The sequence below is a fragment of the Marmota monax genome, unplaced genomic scaffold (assembly GCF_021218885.2).
Source record: "Marmota monax isolate L192 unplaced genomic scaffold, Marmota_monax_Labrador192_F-V1.1 WCK01_AAM20220418_F8-fsc00055, whole genome shotgun sequence".
NCBI classification, from domain to species: Eukaryota; Metazoa; Chordata; class Mammalia; order Rodentia; family Sciuridae; genus Marmota; species Marmota monax.
This window is the reverse complement of record NW_026695205.1, coordinates 9,821,802-9,839,355: the sequence shown is the minus strand read 5'-3', so window position 1 is coordinate 9,839,355 and position 17,554 is coordinate 9,821,802. Positions and strand designations below refer to the sequence as shown.

Sequence of the window (17,554 nt, the reverse complement as noted above, 5' to 3'; positions counted from 1 at the left end):
TTCCATCTCCAGCAAGAGTCTGTCCCTGAGTCTAGGGACCCTGGGCCGCAGGAGGGGAGAGGAGCTCCACTTGGTGATGGAGTCCCACAGTCCTGCACATGCTCAATGAATGTCTGCTGCGTCTGCTCTGGAAGCAGGGCCTGGGCAGGCCAGACATCCAACAGGGACCTAGGAGAGGCCACCCACACTCACACTTTCTCATTCAGGCCCAAGCACTGATAGACTGGCCCAGAATCGCCAACACCTTTCATCTCTTTCTTTGGAAGCTCTTTAAAAAAGTAGGCTGGTAGGTTGCTGCCGTTGTAGGTGACAGAGTCACAGGTCACGATTCCTGGGTAGTACATCATCATCCTGGCGGCTATGTTGACTTTTTGACCAATGACTACAACAGGAAGGAGAGAGTCAAAGAGCAGGGTTAAAAAAAAAAAAAACAGCCCTTGAACTGAATGTCATTTGAGGGTCATCCCAAGGGCATTCACCTGTCACCTCCCTTGCCACTCATGAGTGACACAAGCATTTGGCCTTCTAGTATCCAGTCAGTCAACAGCTACAAACTCATGTCCCACATGGAACTCACTTAGCCAGCAGCGAAGCGTCTTCCTCACTTGGGAGGCCCAGAGTACACTGCTTGGGGTGGGAGGACCAGGGACACGGGGAGGCTCTGCAAGCCGGGTGGCCAGGCCTGACAGCTCCCCCATGGGCTCTAGCTGACCTCTGCCACCGTGGGAAGAGCACGCAATGGGACTGAACTAAACCAGGCACAGACCAAGTGTGCACCGTGTGGACCTGAGTTGGTGGCTGCTGAAGTCAACGGGGCTGGAAGCGGGCTGCGTGGAGGACGGGCAGAGGGACACCTTGAGCGGGGACGCCCTGCAGTGCCTCTAACTACCACGCACAGGTACTTGGGCTTCAGCTTCCTGTCCACCAGACGGGATGACACTATTACTATCTCAGAGGGTGGTTTGTGGAGATTAATGAGTCAGGGACGGGGCCGCAGCCCAGTGGTAGGGCTCTTGCCTGCCACAAGCAAGGCCCTGGATTTGATTCCCCAGCACCAAAAAAAAAAAAAAAAAGAGAGTTAATATATGCTCACATCTTTGGGTGGTGCCTGGCTGCTTGTAAGCACTTATTTAATATTACTACTAAATGAGCATTAGATATTTCATTTTAACATAAACATTCCTTTCTCTTTTTTTTGTTTTGTTTTCTCTGGTGCTGGGGACCAAAGACAGGCCTCACACATGCCAGGCAAACTCAGTACTACTGAGTTACACCCCAGCCAGGTCATCCTTTTATAAACCTTGTTAAATGAAAGTTATAGGACGCCATTGTTTTGGACTAAGCTCTTGCACTGGGCCCCCAGAAACCAGAGTAAAACTCAAAACAGACTCCCCCATGCTAAAGCTCCATGTACTCCCACCAAGCTGCGATCTGGACTTGAGGGAAAATCAGGAGCAGGAAACGCTGGTTCCCCAATGGGCCAGCCCCAGTGGCAAGCCGCTGAAGCTCCCCGCCTTCGTCCTTAGGCCAGAGCTGACCTGAAGCTGACCAGTCAGGCCCTTCCCCATTGTCCCCCGTCCTGCCTTCCCAGGACACCACCCAGGGACCAATCTGCTTTTTGTTCTGTGTCTGCTGTCTCCCGCCTGCTCTGCCCTTCAGGACGCCACTCTGTTTTACAGAATGAAGCCTTGCCCGGTCCTGAATGATCTCTGAACTAGTCTGCCCTTTGACAAACTCTGTTGTGGGGAGCTTCACCTCGCATTCAAGCCCAGATCAACAATGCCCGCGGCCCACCCTGCCCCACCCTCGCCTGCCCACTGCCCACCCAGGACTACTTTGAAGGAAATCTTATGGTGTCACTTGGACGTAAGTATCTCGGGAGCTCGGGGGTGTCCAGTATTTTAGATGCCTTATTGCTGAACCTCGCGGGAGGAAGGGGAGTAGGGATCTCAGCTACTCGTCCCTACTCTTCCGTGAAGGTCGTGTTATTTTCAGAAATGCCAATAGTCATCATTTTAAGAAGGGGTCCTGACCTATTCCAAGAGCGAGGGCATTATTACAAAAGCGCCACTCCATGGGTAGGGCCTCCGGCTCCTCCCTCCAGCGCCTTGTCCCGCACAGAGCTCTCAGTGACAGTGCTCCTGCTGGGCTCCCTGCTGCTCCGCCCAGGGCCGGCGCTCGGGCTGCTGGGGCTCACCCGTGTACTCGTGCCTCACGGTGTGCCCCACGATGCCACAGAAGACGATCCCACTGGCAACGCCGATGGACACGGTGCTGGCGTGGTGGGGGAGGGAGAGATAATGAGCACTTGCAGAATGACAGGAGCGAAGAGGCCTGGGAGGGGGGATGGTGAAGGGGGACCCAGCGGTGGTTCTCCCAGGCGGGATCTGGGGATCCGTGTAGGGCAACTGCACGGGGCCTGGAGAGGAGCGGGAGGGACGAGGCCCAGAACTGGGCCCTTGATTCTTTTCCTCCTCCTTCTCTGTCCTGGGCCCCACCCCCACATCTTTTGTGTGTGGTGCAGGGGATTGAACCGGGGCCTTGTGCAGGCGGGACAGCACTCCACCAAATGGGCTGTAATCCCAGCACCCCCCTATATTTTCAAAGGGTCAGGGGCCCCCGGGTGGGGTCAGGGTCAACACTCACTGGATCTTGTGGACCTGAGAGCAGAAGTCGAAGATATCCACAGCACTCTCCAAGGCGTGGGAGAACTCGTCAGGGGCCTTCTCCCCCGGGAAGCCAAAGACGCAGAGGAAGGAGCAGCCCTGCGGGAGAGTCAGCGAGGCCAGTGGCACTGGACTCCCAGCCCTGGAGCCACTTCCAGTCTCTGAGTGGGACTTCCTCTAGTGCCCGTTCCTTTGGGCACCCCCTCCTGTCTGCTCTCCTGTAGCCCACGTCTTACGCCACGGGTTCTAAGTCAGTCAGAGAGCACAGAGCAGAAGGCGCCAGGTTGGCAATTAGGAATTCTGCACTCTGCACGTCTCAGGAGGAGGCCATCCTGCTGGGCAGCACGGCCAGACCCTTCTCAATCAATCAATCAATAAACAAACAAAAGAGGAGCGGCAGGTAATGAGCCAAGGCTCAGAGATGCTCAGTGACTCGCTGGGGCCACACGGTACCCTGGGAGCCTTGCCTGAGAGACTTCACAGACTGTTCTCTGAGACCCTGTGCTCTCGGGACCCTCCTGAAGGGACGGACGGTGAAGTGGGCACCCAGGGCTCAGGCTGGAAGTGAGCACTCCTTGGACTTCCTGCAGTTCTCACAGTCCATGGCCCCGCCCAGCTGAGCTGGCAGAGGGCACTCAGTGGCTGCAGCCTCTGTGAAATGCCCACTGAGTGCCTGCTGGAGGAGCAAGCAGATCACGTGCCCTGCTCTTAAGAGACAGGGAGTCAGTTCTCACCACCACTTCTCAGGTCACTCGTCCCTCACAGAACAGAACTAAGACCCGGACTGAGAACAGTGAACAGGCACTTGAGAGGCGGAGATGAGCCACAGATGAAAATGCTGATGTGGCAGGTGGGGCCCCTGATGTGGCAGGCCGCCCAGGTCTGAGCCCTGTCCCCACTTGTCCCAGGATCCAGGCCTCCAGAATGGGGACAACGACAGCAGCACCTATTGCTTGGAGCAGTCGTGAGAAGGAAAGGAGTGCATGTGTGCAAAGTACCGGGGCAGTGCCTGGCACCCACTGGGTGCCACGCACAGAGACTGACACCTCTGGGTCAGATCTCCACCTGTCTGTCCCCTCCACTGGCCAACAAGCTTGGCCGTGGACACTGACCTCAACTGCTGGCAGGTCCCACCCCTTAGCTCATGTTTACCTTGTCGAACATGAAGACTTTATTGATCTGGCCTCGGAAGACCTTCAGGACAGAAGTGATGTGTGCGCAGGCATCCTGGATGGCCGTGCCTATGACCTCTGCTTTGTCTTGCTCTTTAAACATCAGGTTCACGAACACAATCGTCACCGGGCGAAGCTCAGACAAATAACCCCCAAGTTGTTTGTCGTCGATCTGCGGGATACAAAGCAGCTTTTTGGGCCCTTGTGGTGGACCCTTCCTGGCTACGCCACCCCTGCCCCACACCCAGATTGTCCCTGGGAGGAAAGCAGCCTGGAGAGGCCAGGAAGCTGAAGCTGTCAGGGTGTGTGAGGTCGTCGCAGAGCCAGCCTCCCGGAGCTGAGCTGATGGGAGTGGCCTGGAGTGGGGTCTACCCCTTGGGATGTTCAGCCAGCAACCACTCCATCTCCCCAAGGACCAGCTCCCACATGCCACTGTGAGGCCTCAGGACAGGGGGAAGAGCTGCTGTTCTCATGGCCTCTCTGACAGTAGGATAAGACTGTCAAGCTACGGCTTGGGGTTGCAGCCCTGGTAGAACTCCCGACTAGCATGCAAAGAGCCCTGGATGCCTTCCCAACACCTCCAGAAGCAAACAAAAGTGTACTATGTAATTCAGCCTTTTCATAACCCTGTGGCTTCTGGAAGATTTTCACATTACATTCACTCTCTCTTCAGGCAAAATAAAATCAGTTTTATTTTTCCCATTTTACAGATCAGATAATACAGTGTCACAATTCCCCCAAGGTCCTGTGAGGAGAGAGCCGCAGACTAGAATCCAACTCTGCAGACCCTACTCCAGCAGTGCACATGGCACCAGCTCCTGCCTCTCCGGTAGTTCATCTAGGTCCCCTCTCTGCTGCAAGTCATCCACAGGTGGCGCGGAAGTCAGGAGCGCGCATATACTTGGACCTCTTACCAGGTGTTCCTTCGTTATCACCCGAGAGTGATCCTTTTCCCTGGGAGTCACCCTGATTCCGTATCCCTCCTGCAGACCTTGCTCCCACCTGGTTGCCCCAACCAAAGCATAATTTGTTATGTCCCTTGGGGCGGTGGGAACGGGTGTAGGAAGTGATTTTCTCCAGGGTAGGACAATAGCAACACCAGCATTTGCCGCGAGGCAGGTGACTTTAGGGGCAACCACCCCTGCGTAGCAGCTGTGCTCCTTTGAAGATGTTTGGTGTTTTGTTTGGGGCAGACGCAGCCCTGCAGAGAAGCTTGCAAGGAACCAGCCCTGATCACGGAGTCAGGGTCGCTGGCTCACTCCTTCTACAGGACCCAGAAAGGACTCTATAATAAAGGACTCTCCCCCCAGGTGTCCCCGCCTGGGTTCTTGGACAGGTGACCATGACCTGGTCTCAGGAAGGTGCCCTCCTCCGTGTGTGATGTGAGTATGTGGGCGTTTTCCCAACCCAAACCCCTGCTGGCCAGCGCCCTGCCTGGGGGAGATGGGATGGTCCCAGTGCTCCTGCTCCTGCCCTGGCTGCAGACAATGACCGGCTCTTCGGCCTTGGTGGGTCTCCTGCTTGCTGAGTGGTTCTGCCCCCCAGCCCCAGCCCCTGACACTGCAGGCAGTTTCCACACTGGGCTGACCGTGGAAGGTGTGTTCTAATACCTTTTCAATCCCCACACACCACGAAGGCCTCTAATCACAGGTCAAGCTGGTCGTACAAAAATGTCCTGGAGGACACAACTGCATTTTGATAGGATTAAAACAGATGTACGTCAGAACAGTGGACAGCCCACGCCCAAACTATAGTATTCATCCAGACCAGGGTCTAAATCCCAGCAGCACCTCTTATACCACAGGAGTTCTAGTTTTCTCACATGTGAAACAGAGTTATGCTGGGCATGACAGTACAGCCTGCAACCCCAGCTACTCGGGGGACTGGGGCAGCTCGTCCGAGGCTAGCCTCTACAGCTTAGCGAGACCCTGCCTTAAAATAAAAAAATGAAAAGGATGTAGCTCAGAGGTAAAGTGCTCCTAGGTTTGGTCCCTGGTGCCTAAATAAATAAGTAAATGCAATAGCAGAGTGACCGGCGTGTGGCGAGTGCTGAGAGCTAGTTGGGATTCCCGTGGCTTCGTGGATTTGAAAGTCCAGATCTAAGGGAATGGAAAGGGAAGCTTTGGGGAGGTGAGGGTAGTTTAAAGTGTTCTAATTATCTATATTGTTAAGTCTCAAAACTAATGCGAGGGCCTTGGAGAGACGCTGCCCTGACACGTATTCCAGTGTGCCCTGTGGCACCCAGAACGGGTGCTCCTGCATCACCTGCTTGCAGCTCCTCCTGCCTGTCCAGTCGCATAAGGCAACACAGCCTGACTGATGCTTTGCTTTGCTGCTGCTTCTTCTTCTTCTTCTTCTTCTTCTTCTTCTTCTTCTTTTCTTTTTCTTTCTTTTCTTTTTTTTTTTTTTGTACTGTACTGGGGATTGAATCCAGGGGCTTAACTACTGAGCCACACCCCCAGCCCTTTTTATTTTTTATTTAGAGACAGGGTCTCACTGTGTTGCTTAGGGCCTTCCTGCAGACGCTGGCTTTGAACTTGAGATCCTCCTGCCTCAGCCTTCCAAGCCGCTGGGATTAGAGGTGGGCTCCACGGCGCCTGGCCTCTGGTTGATGCTTGTTGTCACAGTGGATCTACGAATAAGGCCACTTTCATCTTTTTTTGTGCTGGGACTGAACCCAAGGCCTCGCACATCCTATGCAAGCTGTCTGCCACTGAGCTATGCCCAACATCCCAACCTAGGTAGTATCCTGGTTTGAATAATGAATTTCAAGTTTGTCATCGACATATACAGAATGTCCTAATTTCACTAGACAATTTTACTAGCCATTAGTAAAAGCCAAAAATTCAATTACGAACATACCTGCTTCAAAATGTTTTCCATCACATACTTTTGTAGGGACATCTCCAGTTTAGGATCAGAATCCAGGATGCAGGCAAGCCTCAGGAAGTCTAGGAGGGCAGGAGGAGGGGTGGACTTAGCAAAGGAGGCTCTGGTCCCTTGGCCAAGGGACATCCACGTTCTTCCAGGCTTGGGTTTCCCAAAATTCAGCTGCATGTAGCTCTAAACCTCGATCTCACTTTCATCGTGCTTTGGAACTTGGGGAGGTGATGCCTCTGGGCTTCATCTAAAGCTACAGCCAAAGGAATGGGAGTGGACAGAGCGCATGACCCTAGAGGAGGATGCAGTCAGAAGGGCAGGAATGACAGGCAAGGACAGCAGGAGGGTGGTGACTGCTGAAGGAAACCGCAGGAGGCCTTTGTTTTGGACTAAGCTCCTACAGGGGCCTGACTGGGTTAGGTCAAAAGGGAGCCACTTGTCATGAAGCTCCAGGTCCCCAGATGAAACCAAGCAGAAGGTCTCTGACCTTCTGGGAGAATCAGGACAAGAGGGATCAGCAAACTCTCCCAACAGAACAGTGTCAATTGGCACAACTGACACATGAAAAGGCGCTCGAGGCCGATGGATGCTACCAGGTATTTTTCTGTCTGTCTCCTTGGCCCTGCTTCCCAAGAAAGTCACTTTGAAATGACCAGTCACTTGTTCTGCTTTGATCCTGCTTCCACAGCCCTTTTCTCTTTACAAAACCAACTCGGTCTGCGCCCCTCCTCGGAGCCCTTACTCTCCTTTATGGACCCAGGTGTTGCTTGGACTCACCAACTACAGCCAATGGTGATCTCTAAATTGTCGTAATTTTGTCCTCTGCCTCGGGCGAGGCTGGAGAGGAAGCCATTGAGCTGGGCTTACTGGTGGCTGAGAAGCAGCCCCAGACAGGGAAGAGGGCAGAAGCTTGAGAGCAGGGACAAGGTGTCAGTGGCTCAGCCTGGCACGCCCGACCTGGCTGCTCAGGAGGCTGAAGCAGGAGGATGGCTGGAGCCCAGCTGTGATGAGCCAGGCACCCCAGCCCAACCCAGCCTCCAAACAATTAAAATAAAGAAGAAATAGAAGACTGAAGAGTGGAGAACCATAGCCAAGGTGCACTGTGGGTGCGTCAAGAAATGGGGCACAAGAACAAGCACAAACAGACCCGCACGATGCTCTTCAGAGAATTCTGAGTCTTGAGTCGGATTCAAAGAGGCTTCACTTTTTCTTTCATCAAGGGAAACTCAGCCAAAGCTTGGAAGATGAGGACGGGGACCAGTGTCCAGGGGAGAGGGTGCTACTGAGAACTGCTCTTCTAGGGGACGAGAAGCAGTCCCTGGGTTGCTGGTAGGACCGGGGGTTGTGTTGAGGAGCAAGGGGTCACCTACATGGAGGGTACTTACTTTTGTGTTCACCAGGATAATAATCCATGAAGGTCATACACTTCGTGAAAAATTCCTCAAAGTTAAAAGAAGGGGGTGGTTTTAAGAAGTTAACCTAAATAAAAGAAAAAGAGAAGTTTTCACTTGTTCTGAGGGTTATCTGGTCCTTTAGTGTGAATTTCCAGTAGAAATTCGGGAATATGCTCTTGCATGTCTAGGTAAACAGTGATTGGTGTTCTTCAACACAAAAGATCTTTAATTTATAAAACTGAAAATTTAAGTAAAAATTTTAGAGGTTGGGGTTATAGCTCAGAGAGAGCATGTGCCTACCATGTGAGAGGCTGAGTTCCATCTTCAGCTCCAAAGAGAAAAATTTAAAAGTTTCTCCAACTATTCATTAAGATTTCAATGTTCACCTAGGCACTATGGCACTTGCCTGTAATCCCAGCAACTGGGAAGGCTGAGGCAGGAGAATCAGAGTTTGAGGCCGGCCTCAGCAGCTGAGCAAGACCCTGTCTCACAATAAAAAATAAAAAAGACTGGTGATGTAGTTCAGTGGTAAAGCACCCCTGGGTTCAATCCCCAGTATCCCCTCCTAAAAAAAGAAGAAGAGTGGGAGAACCATAGCCAAGGTGCATTCTGGGTGCGTCAAGAAATGGGGGCACAAGAAAGAACACAAACAGATCCACACGATGCTCTTTCATCAAGGGAAACTTGGCCAAAGATATAAAGGTTAGTCCTCTGGAAGGGCCCTCTGTGTATCTGGGTATATATACTGAGCATTGAAATCTTCCTTCTTTCTTTCTTTTTTAAAAGATTTTATTTATTTATTTATTTATTTTTGGTACTGAGGATTAAACTTTACCCCTGAGCTAGATCCCAGTCCTTTTTACATTTTGAGACAAGTTCTCACTAAGTTACTGAGGTTGATGAGGCTGGCCTTGTCCTCCTGCCTCAGCCTCCTGAGCTGGGACGGCAGGGTGCAACCCACCCCATGCCCAGCCTCTGGAGTATTCTGCCTTCTCTGCCCCCAAACACATAAACTTTGTTTGATAGTGAGAATATGTGCAAACTGTATTTTTATACCTTTTCTGAAAGTCTAAAATCAATTCAAAATTAAAACCGTTTTGAAAGGTGTGAAAATGACGGCAGGTGGGGACATGGCTGCCCTAGCCAGCTGGCTCCTGGCTTGGGCGTGGACTGAGGAGGAGCGGGAGTGGCGGGGGAGGGGGGGGTCAGTGGTGGGAGGGTGGTGGAAGGATGTCCCGGGGCGGGAGTGCCTCCCACCTGGGCCTCATCTCCGTGGTGCCAGCCCCTCCCTGCCCGCTCAGCTCTCCTCCCTTTTCACACTCTCAAAGCACAGGGTACCGGGGACTGAACCCAGGGGTGTTTAACCACGGAGACACACCCCAGCCCTCTTTTATATTTTATTTTGAGAAAGGGCCTTGCTAATTTGCTGAGGCTGGCTTTGAACTTTCAATCCTCCTGCCTCGGCCTCCAGAGTTGCTGGGATTACAGGTGTGAACCACCATATCTGTCTTCAAGGCACTGATTCTCTAACTAGCCAATTTGCAAGGACAGTTCTAGGCAAGAAAGAGGCCTGACCTCCCTCCAGTGGCCTGGCTGTCATCACTTGCCTCCAGTCCTCATGCTAGTGAGCATTAGCCCTGGGTAGGAGGGTGCTGGGTAGGGATAATCAGGGCCAATGGCTGCCCCCAAAACAACTCACTCTGCTCCCAGGTAACAGCCAGCAGGTCCTTCCTTAAGCAAGGTCACTAACCGTCCCCGCCCCTGCCCCTGCCAGGACCTCAATACCTCAATTCCACATCCTTAGGCACCCACAGTAAGCCTCCTTTCTTCCTCAGCCCACCAACATGGCTCCTAAGCCAAAGCCCACTTAGTCTAGCCCAGACTGGCTCCACCCTGTCTGCAGCCCAGGAATGTTGGGGAACCAACCTCTGGCACAAGCTGGCAGGACGTTCTGCAGGCAGCAAGTCACACCTACCTTAACTGCTCTCTGATCCGGAATCCTCTCAATTTCAATCATGTTCCGATCGCAGAGCTGCCAGCAGTTGGGTGACAGAATGACATCGTTCATTCGGGCCATGTTCTGTGCAAGGCGCACATCATCCACCGCCTGTCCAATCACCAGGAAGTAGTTGCGTGTGTCATCTCCAAAGACCAGCATGGAGATGTGGCCAGCAGCCAGCCCTGGCAAGCAGGGGAGCCACAGGTGGGCACAAGTCCTGGGGATTCCCAGCAGCACAAGCTGTTGGAGGAGTCAGAATCTTGACTACTCTACCTCAAGGCAAATCCCCTTTCCAACGTTTTACATGAGGATCAGAGAATGTCCCTTCCAGGCTCGGGTCTTCTGAAATGCCCCATTTGTTGAAGCTAGAAATTTCAGCTACTAGTATCAGCCTTTCTGTGACAATTCTGTCCCCAGATGTCCCTACCAGTGCCCAAAGTTATTTTACCTGGTCTTTGGTTTATTTGTACATAATGGCAATAGAAAAAACTCTAATAATCCTGATTTGGGGAGGATTTTCATTTTATAAGAGATTGAGGCTTCAACTAAAATGAAACCTTAGAGTCCCGCATTTAGACATGGCCAGAGGGGAGGGGAAACGAGTCTTGAGGGTTGGGGCTCCCGTCATTCTCAAGAAGGGTTATAGGTCCGTCTCTCTAGGTGTTTACTTGGAAAACAAAAAGAGGGCTTTCTTTTTCCCCAACAGAACATGTAATTTATTTGAAAATTTAAAATAACAGCAAAAGGGGGCAGAGGTTAAAGGAGGCGAGGAACAGTTAATTGGATGACCTCTGACGTTCCCATCGGCTCTGACAGAGGCTCCTGGGGTAAAGGGTTTAGCCGAGCGGACACTGACACCAACATCCGCTACGTTGCTATGTGACTCATGGTTTGCACTGCAGGATCCTATTCCTCACCTGTGAAATGGGCACAATGATGCCTGCACCCTGGGACAGTGGTCAAGGGGAAGAGCTGGCTGCGTAGTGTCCGCAGCACTGTGGGAACACAGCGGCAGGAGCCGCACTCCGCCTGACCTTAGGGAGTGCTGCAGACAGCGGGAGCCGTGGACCGGCTTTTGTTGCACATCATTCCTACAAGGGGGACAGGTGGCCCCCATCTGATGTCCTCGCTGAATCTACCCAATGGCAAGCTACCCTCGGTTGTGCTTGATGCCACACGATCTCGAGAAACAGCGAGATACAGTAATGCCAGCCGCGGCTCTAACAAGGACCCTCTGCTCGGTGGTGCCCGTGTGCCAGCTACTGAAGGAGCCACGCTGCTTTTGTGGTAGTCCACTGGGCAGGCGTCACGGCCGGCCCAGATTCTCTCAGGTGGCGCACAGCGCTCCGCCGGTCTCCAGAGCCACCCTCTCCGGCCTCGCAGCCGCCCAGGAGCTCACCTATCTTCACGCGGACGTCCAGCCCTTCTTCAACCTCCTGGGCCTCGAACAGCCCGTGGATCTCCAGGCTGCACTTGATCACCACGGTGATGATGTTCTTCAGCTGCTTCCGCTCCACCTTCCACAGGGCCAGCAGCGCGTCACCTTTGGGAGAGACACCCGGGACTTGGGGCCTGGGTGGAGGGCAGCTTTTGTGAGGTGCACTCTCAGCCAGCCCCCCGTGCGTCCTCCATACCTGCAAACTTCAGGATGTCTCCCCCGAACATCAGCACTTCTGAGGAGAGACAAAGGGGGTCAGCTCGCTCTGCCTCCGCCACTGGCCAAGGGGTCCTTGCCACAGGTGCAGCAGCTCGGGGGACAGGCTTGGTCTCAAGACACCTCCCACCAGGCCTAGCGGTGCCTCCAGGCTGTCAGGAGCACGCTGGGCCAGGCCTCAGGGCTCCACTCTGTGCCTGTGGGGATGGCTGCCCTCCTCCGGGGACAAGGTGGGCTTGTGTGAGTGTGTGTGCACATGTGTGTGCCCATGTGACAGGACCCCACCAGCACAGGAGGCAGGAAGTGGGGAGATCGCAGTCCACGGGGTCATTGCGGGTTTGTGCTGTTTGTCTCCACTGCGCTGTAAAGGGACATTTTCTTCTCTGAGCTGCGCATCTGCACGGACTTGCTGAGAGCTACCGTGCTGAGCAGGGTGCAGAAGGAATCGGCCATGTCTGCTTCTGTGAGCCTGAAGCGCTGCCTAGAGGGTGACCTTACGGCATTGCCAGGGAACTCAGAGCTGATGGCCCTGTGGGCATAGAGATCACCCCACCCGCAAACCCTTCTCTTCTTGAACAGTTCAAATTATCATTGCAAACCAGAGGCCTGACCCCGCTGGGAGGGCTTCAGGACACACGGTTGGTGGCTTCATTATTTGCCACTGGGATCTGCTCACACTCTCCCTTAGTCTGGGCTGTATGGAGGCCAGATTTCAGAAGAGCTGAGCATGCTGGGTGCACAGCACCTTTCCCTCGGGCCGTCTGTGCCCTGAGGCTTGTCCACCTCCTTCAGTGTGCCACAGCCCATGCAGGGAAAGACCTGCTTCCGACACACTGGGGAAGGAAGTCAGCTGGGTGACTGCACTTGGCCACAAACAACACGTAGGGAAGGAGCAGGCGTCAACACCTCCTCCAGCCGGGGCCGTGGGGACACTCACTCTCCACGATGGCGCTAATGTAGTAGTTGAGGATCTCCACCAACTGCTCGGCCCCGCGGTCCATGTACATGGCTGTGCTGAACTTCTCTGTCATCGCAGTGAAACCTGCAACAAATGTGCAGCTGGCTTTCTTGGCTACTCGGAGGCACAAGCTGAGCTAGAAGATGCGGACCATGGCTGCGCTCGAGAGCAGGGGGCTTGTTTGTTTCTTTTCCTTTTTGTTTTTTCTGGTACTGGGGTTAAACCCAGAACACTCGGCCACTGAGCTACATCCCCTGAAAGGGCCACACCAGGTGCGGTGGCACACACCTGTAATCCCAGTGGCTCTGGAGGCTGAGACAGGAGGATTGCAAATTCAAAGCCAGACTCAGCAACTTAGTGAGGCCCTGTCTCTAAGTAAAATACAAAAAAGCATTGGGGATGTGGCTCAATGGTAAATGCCAATCTCCAGTACCGAGAGAGAGAGAGAGAGAGAGAGAGAGAGAGAGAGAGAGAGAGAGAGAGAGCGCTTCACTAAATTGCTGAGGCTGGCCTCCAACTTGCCATGCTCCTGCCTCAGCGTGGCCCCGGCTTTCTGGGATTACAGGGGTGCACCACTGCACGTGGCTCAGAGTTTCTTCTTAATGATCTTTTGGCTGGTCAGGTGTCACACATGCAGCCTCCTCTATCTGTGTTCATTATCTTAGGGGCCAAGGAGAGGTTCCAGATGGCTCTTTTTTTCAGACTCTCAACTTGTACAGTGATGGCTGCAATTCCTGTAACTGGGAATAGAACTTTCATTCCAGGAGAATAAAAACACACATTTCAACTCCTTTGAAGAAGTGGCAAGTTCGAGGGCCATCATTTCTGAGTTTGCTTTGATAGGAGCGGGAGTGGGGTTGGGGCATGAGTCAGTGAAACAGGAGTAGGGACGCTGGAGCCTGGAGTCCCCTCCCTGGTGTGGGGCGTGGGCCTCTTGAAGCTCTGCCCACGACTGGCAGTTGAGGTGCTGAGGACCAGAGAGCCAGCCCAGAGGCTCAGGCCCACTGGACAGGGCCCCTTCAGCACTTGCCTGAAATGTCCACGAACATCAGGACTCCATCGAAGTAGTCCACAGAGGGTCGCTCCTGAGAGTAGTGTCCGTAGACGATGAGGTCGGGGAGGTGAGCCGCGATCCTGACGATGGTCCGGTCCTGCAGTTCTTCTCGCCCGGTGCCCATGCTCAGGACAAGTGCTCAGGACTTCCTGGTGACAGGAGACGGTCCTCAAATAGGCCTTCTAGGAAGAAAAGTTGGGGATGGTGGAGTCTGACACATTCGTGGCTCACTTTCCTATTTCTCATTCTCTTTTTTTTTTTTTGGTGTTGGGGACTGGACCCAGGGGTGCTTGCCCACTGAGCCCCATCCCAGGGACTCCCTAGGTTGCTTAGGGCCTTGCTAAGTTGCTGCTTCAGACTTGGGATCCTCCTGCCTCAGGCATGCGACCCGCACCTGGCCCATTGCTCTTCACCGGCTTTGTTCCGACCTGGCCTTGCTTATCTAGATGGCTGGGTGGTGACAGTGGCAGAGTGGGTGAGTGGCATCTCAAAAGGACCCCCTTGAGTGCAGCAGGAAAGCCCTCACAGACCTTGAGGCCCTCCAACCCCAAACAGCCGTTGCCCAAACACACGCCTGCCATCGCAGCAAGGCCGTCACTTCCACGCCGGGACAGCCCCTCGCGAGCCTGGGAGACGGTTCCCCTGGCCAGACCCTCTCCTGTCGTCCTGCATCCGTCCCTTCCCCCTTTTTCCTGTCTTATATCTTTCCTTTTTTGAAAAATTAGATAAAAGTACAGGTGTGAGGGGCTGGGGATGCCACTCAGCAGGCAGAGCGCCGGCCTCGAGTGTGCGAGGCCGGGTTCGATCCCCAGCACCACAAACAACCACAGTGAAGGTGAGTTTTCTTCTTTGTAGATGAATGTGGAGTATTTAATGCACAGGCAAGAAGTCGCATGCGTCAAGGTCAGTGTCCAGTACAGAGTGGCAGCTCGGGGGCCCCGGGAGGCCTGAGCGGGCGAGGCTCTGGGAAAGGCAGCCTGGAGGTCGGCAGAGCTGGAGTCTCAGCCCCCGCCCGTGGGATCGGAGGAGAGCAGGGTTCCCGGGGCCTCCTTCACTCTGGGGAGATCAGATGCTCAGGCCCAACTCTGCCAGCCAGACGGTAACAGTGCTCCAGGTTTTCCAGAGCAAACCAATTTCTGAAACAAGAGGATTTACTACAGAAAAGGAAAGAAAAGTGGTCACTTTTGTTTTCGTTCTGGCCAGCAGGAAGGAACCGGTTGGTAATTTCAACCAGAATCAGGTCATATTGGGATGCAGGAGTATTCAAAGGAAAGAGTAAGCCCGCCACATAAGCTCCTTAGACTTAAGGGAAGCAATTTATTTTTTGGGGGGATGGGAGTACTAGACAGTTAACCGAGGGGGGCTTTACCACTGAGATACAATCTCCATCCCTTTTTTAATTTTTTTTTTTTTAGACGGGGTCTCAATGAGTTGTTTAGGGCCTTACTAAGTTGCAGAGACTGGCCTTGAACTTGTGATCCTCCTATCTCAGCCTCCTGAGTTGAGCAATTTCTTTTAATGTTAAGGAAAATGTTAGTATTTTTAACAGATAAGCTTTAGAATTATGGAAACCTCTAAAAATGAGTAGTACATGTTAGATATTCGGTAAACTTTAAAAGGGAAATTTGGGGGCCAGGTATGTAGCTCAGTGATGGAGCGCATGCTCCGCATGTACAAGGCCCTGGGTTTGATCCACAGAATGAACAAAGAAAAACAAAGGTGTGAGAAACTGAACGTCCAGACTCAGTTCAGACTTAGGGAAAATGCTTAAGTTAAGAAAACTTCAGAGGGATTCTTTGGCTTTATTGAGAGCAAAGAAATCAACGAGGAGTAAGGACAAAGCTCAACCTCCATGCTTCTGTCTCAGCGTTCTCCGCCGTGGGAATTAGAGAGGATAAGGCGTACTGATGAACTTCTTTTTTTCTTCTTTTTAAAAGGTGGTTTAAACAATAAGGAGTTTATTGGAACATACATCAATTTAGCAAGACCCATCTCAGAATAAAAAAGAAAAAGGGGCTGGGGATGTGGCTCAGTGTTTAAATGCCCTTGAGTTTAATCCCTGGTACCAAAAGGAAAAAAAAAATCAAGTTCCTGGAAAAAGTAAAGAGAGAAAAGAAAGCTGGCAATTTTTCTCTGGTGGAGGGAGTAAGTTTATCGAGGAATAAGTGGCCTTCTATATCTTATAGCCAGAGAGGCCCTGGAAAGGCCCCTGTAGGTGTGCTGAGCAGCCCCAGAACTGAGACGACCGCGAGGAGCTGAGCGGGGTGCAGTGTCCCCTCCTGTCCTACTGGCGCACTGTCTCTAATTTGTTCCCACTGGCTACTGCCTGCCTGTGAGATTGCCAGCGTGAGCAAGTGAAAATACAGGATGCCCAGTTAAGTTGAATTTTAAATGAAAATGAGTGAATTCTTAGGATAATATATCCCAGACATGCCCTTTCCTTTCCTTTTCCTTTTTTACCGGGGATTGAACCCAGGGGTGGATAACCACTGAGCCACACCCCCAGCCCTGTTTATGTTTTATTTAGAGACAGAGTCTCACTAAGTTGCTTAGGGCCTTGCTAAATTGCTGAGGCTGGCTTTGAACTTGAGATCCTCCTGCCTCATCCTCCCAAGTTGCTGGGATTACAGGCGTGCGCCTCCGCATCCAGCTCCAGACATGGTCCCCTAACAAGCAGCCTCACTGCATCTTTCCACCCCTCTTCACAGGCACCATGTGGACCTACGGCTTGAGTCTGAATGCTGCATGGAAAGACTCATTTCCTCGGAAAGGTCGGTAGGATCGATGACTGGCAGTTCCTGGGCGCACATGACGTAAAGATGAACACCCCCTCTGGGCAGCTGGGAAGATTGCCTAGTTGCCTGCCTGTGAGGGTAGAGGCCATTCTTACAAGTTAGTGGGAAGAGATGATGGCTGATTCCTTTTCTGTTTTTGTACCTGGGATTGAATCCAGGAGTGCTCTACCACTGAGCTATATCTCCAGTGCTTTTTATTTTTTATTTTTGAGACAGGGTCTCCTGAAGTTGCTGAGGCTGGTCTCAAATTTGAGATCCTCCTGCCTTAGCCTCCCTTGTAGCTGGGATTACAGTTGTACACCATCAAACAACTTCATTGTTTTAAAAAAAGTGATTTGAGGGGCTGGGGTTGTGGCTCAGAGGTAGAGTGCTCACCTAGCATGCGTGAAGCACTGGGTTCAATCCTCAGCACCACATAAAGTAAAATAAAGACATTGTGTTCACCTATTACTAAAAAATAAATATTAAAAACAATTAAAAAAAGTGATTTGAGGACAGATTTTTTTCTAAGTTTATGAATACTAAGCAAGGAAACCAGATGCATTTTGATTGAAATGACAAGTGAAAGAATATTTTTGTTCATGGGCTTAAAAAGCAGAGACATCTAGTTGGGTGTGGTGGCCATGCCTGTAATCCCTGTGATTTGGGAGACTGAGGCAGGAGGATGGCAAGTTTGAAGCCAACATGGGCAAGACCTTGTCTCAAGTTAAAAAAAATAAAAGCACTGGGGCCGTAGTGGTGCCCCTGGGTTCAATCCTTGATGTCCCTCCCTGCCCCTGACAAAAAAGCAGACACATCTAAAATATTTGGGAGTTTTTCTTCTGAACAGCCACCTATAGATGATACGAGAAATTTTCTATTTTAGAGTAATCCTATCTTAAGTTCTGCAACACTAGGGCATGGTTTTAGTGACAGAGATATGTACTTTCTATGACATAGAGCACATTGTAATCATAATTTGTTAAGACTGTTTTGCATGATG

The 17,554-nt window shown here is 52.2% G+C and overlaps 1 protein-coding gene across 2 annotated transcripts in view; it reads right to left on the bottom strand.

Annotated features, from left to right (window-relative positions):
- Adcy10 (adenylate cyclase 10) overlaps nucleotides 1–15,171 on the bottom strand; it is a 56,423-nt gene extending 41,252 nt beyond the window's left edge. Inside the window, exons 1-11 of one of the 2 annotated variants that reach the window (XM_046429990.2) lie at nucleotides 13,754–15,171; nucleotides 12,703–12,807; nucleotides 11,746–11,784; nucleotides 11,511–11,654; nucleotides 10,088–10,293; nucleotides 8,104–8,197; nucleotides 6,701–6,789; nucleotides 3,819–4,010; nucleotides 2,647–2,765; nucleotides 2,198–2,274; nucleotides 193–382 (exon numbers count right to left, since the gene is read on the bottom strand). In XM_046429990.2, coding sequence (XP_046285946.1) covers nucleotides 193–382; nucleotides 2,198–2,274; nucleotides 2,647–2,765; nucleotides 3,819–4,010; nucleotides 6,701–6,789; nucleotides 8,104–8,197; nucleotides 10,088–10,293; nucleotides 11,511–11,654; nucleotides 11,746–11,784; nucleotides 12,703–12,807; nucleotides 13,754–13,901 — 1,403 coding nt within the window. In that variant the 5' untranslated portion in view covers nucleotides 13,902–15,171. Of the gene's footprint in view, nucleotides 1–192; nucleotides 383–2,197; nucleotides 2,275–2,646; nucleotides 2,766–3,818; nucleotides 4,011–6,700; nucleotides 6,790–8,103; nucleotides 8,198–10,087; nucleotides 10,294–11,510; nucleotides 11,655–11,745; nucleotides 11,785–12,702; nucleotides 13,010–13,753 lie in introns of those variants that run through there. The other variant, XM_046429989.2, reaches the window with a different exon arrangement.
- Between the last annotated feature and the right edge of the window lie 2,383 nt (nucleotides 15,172–17,554).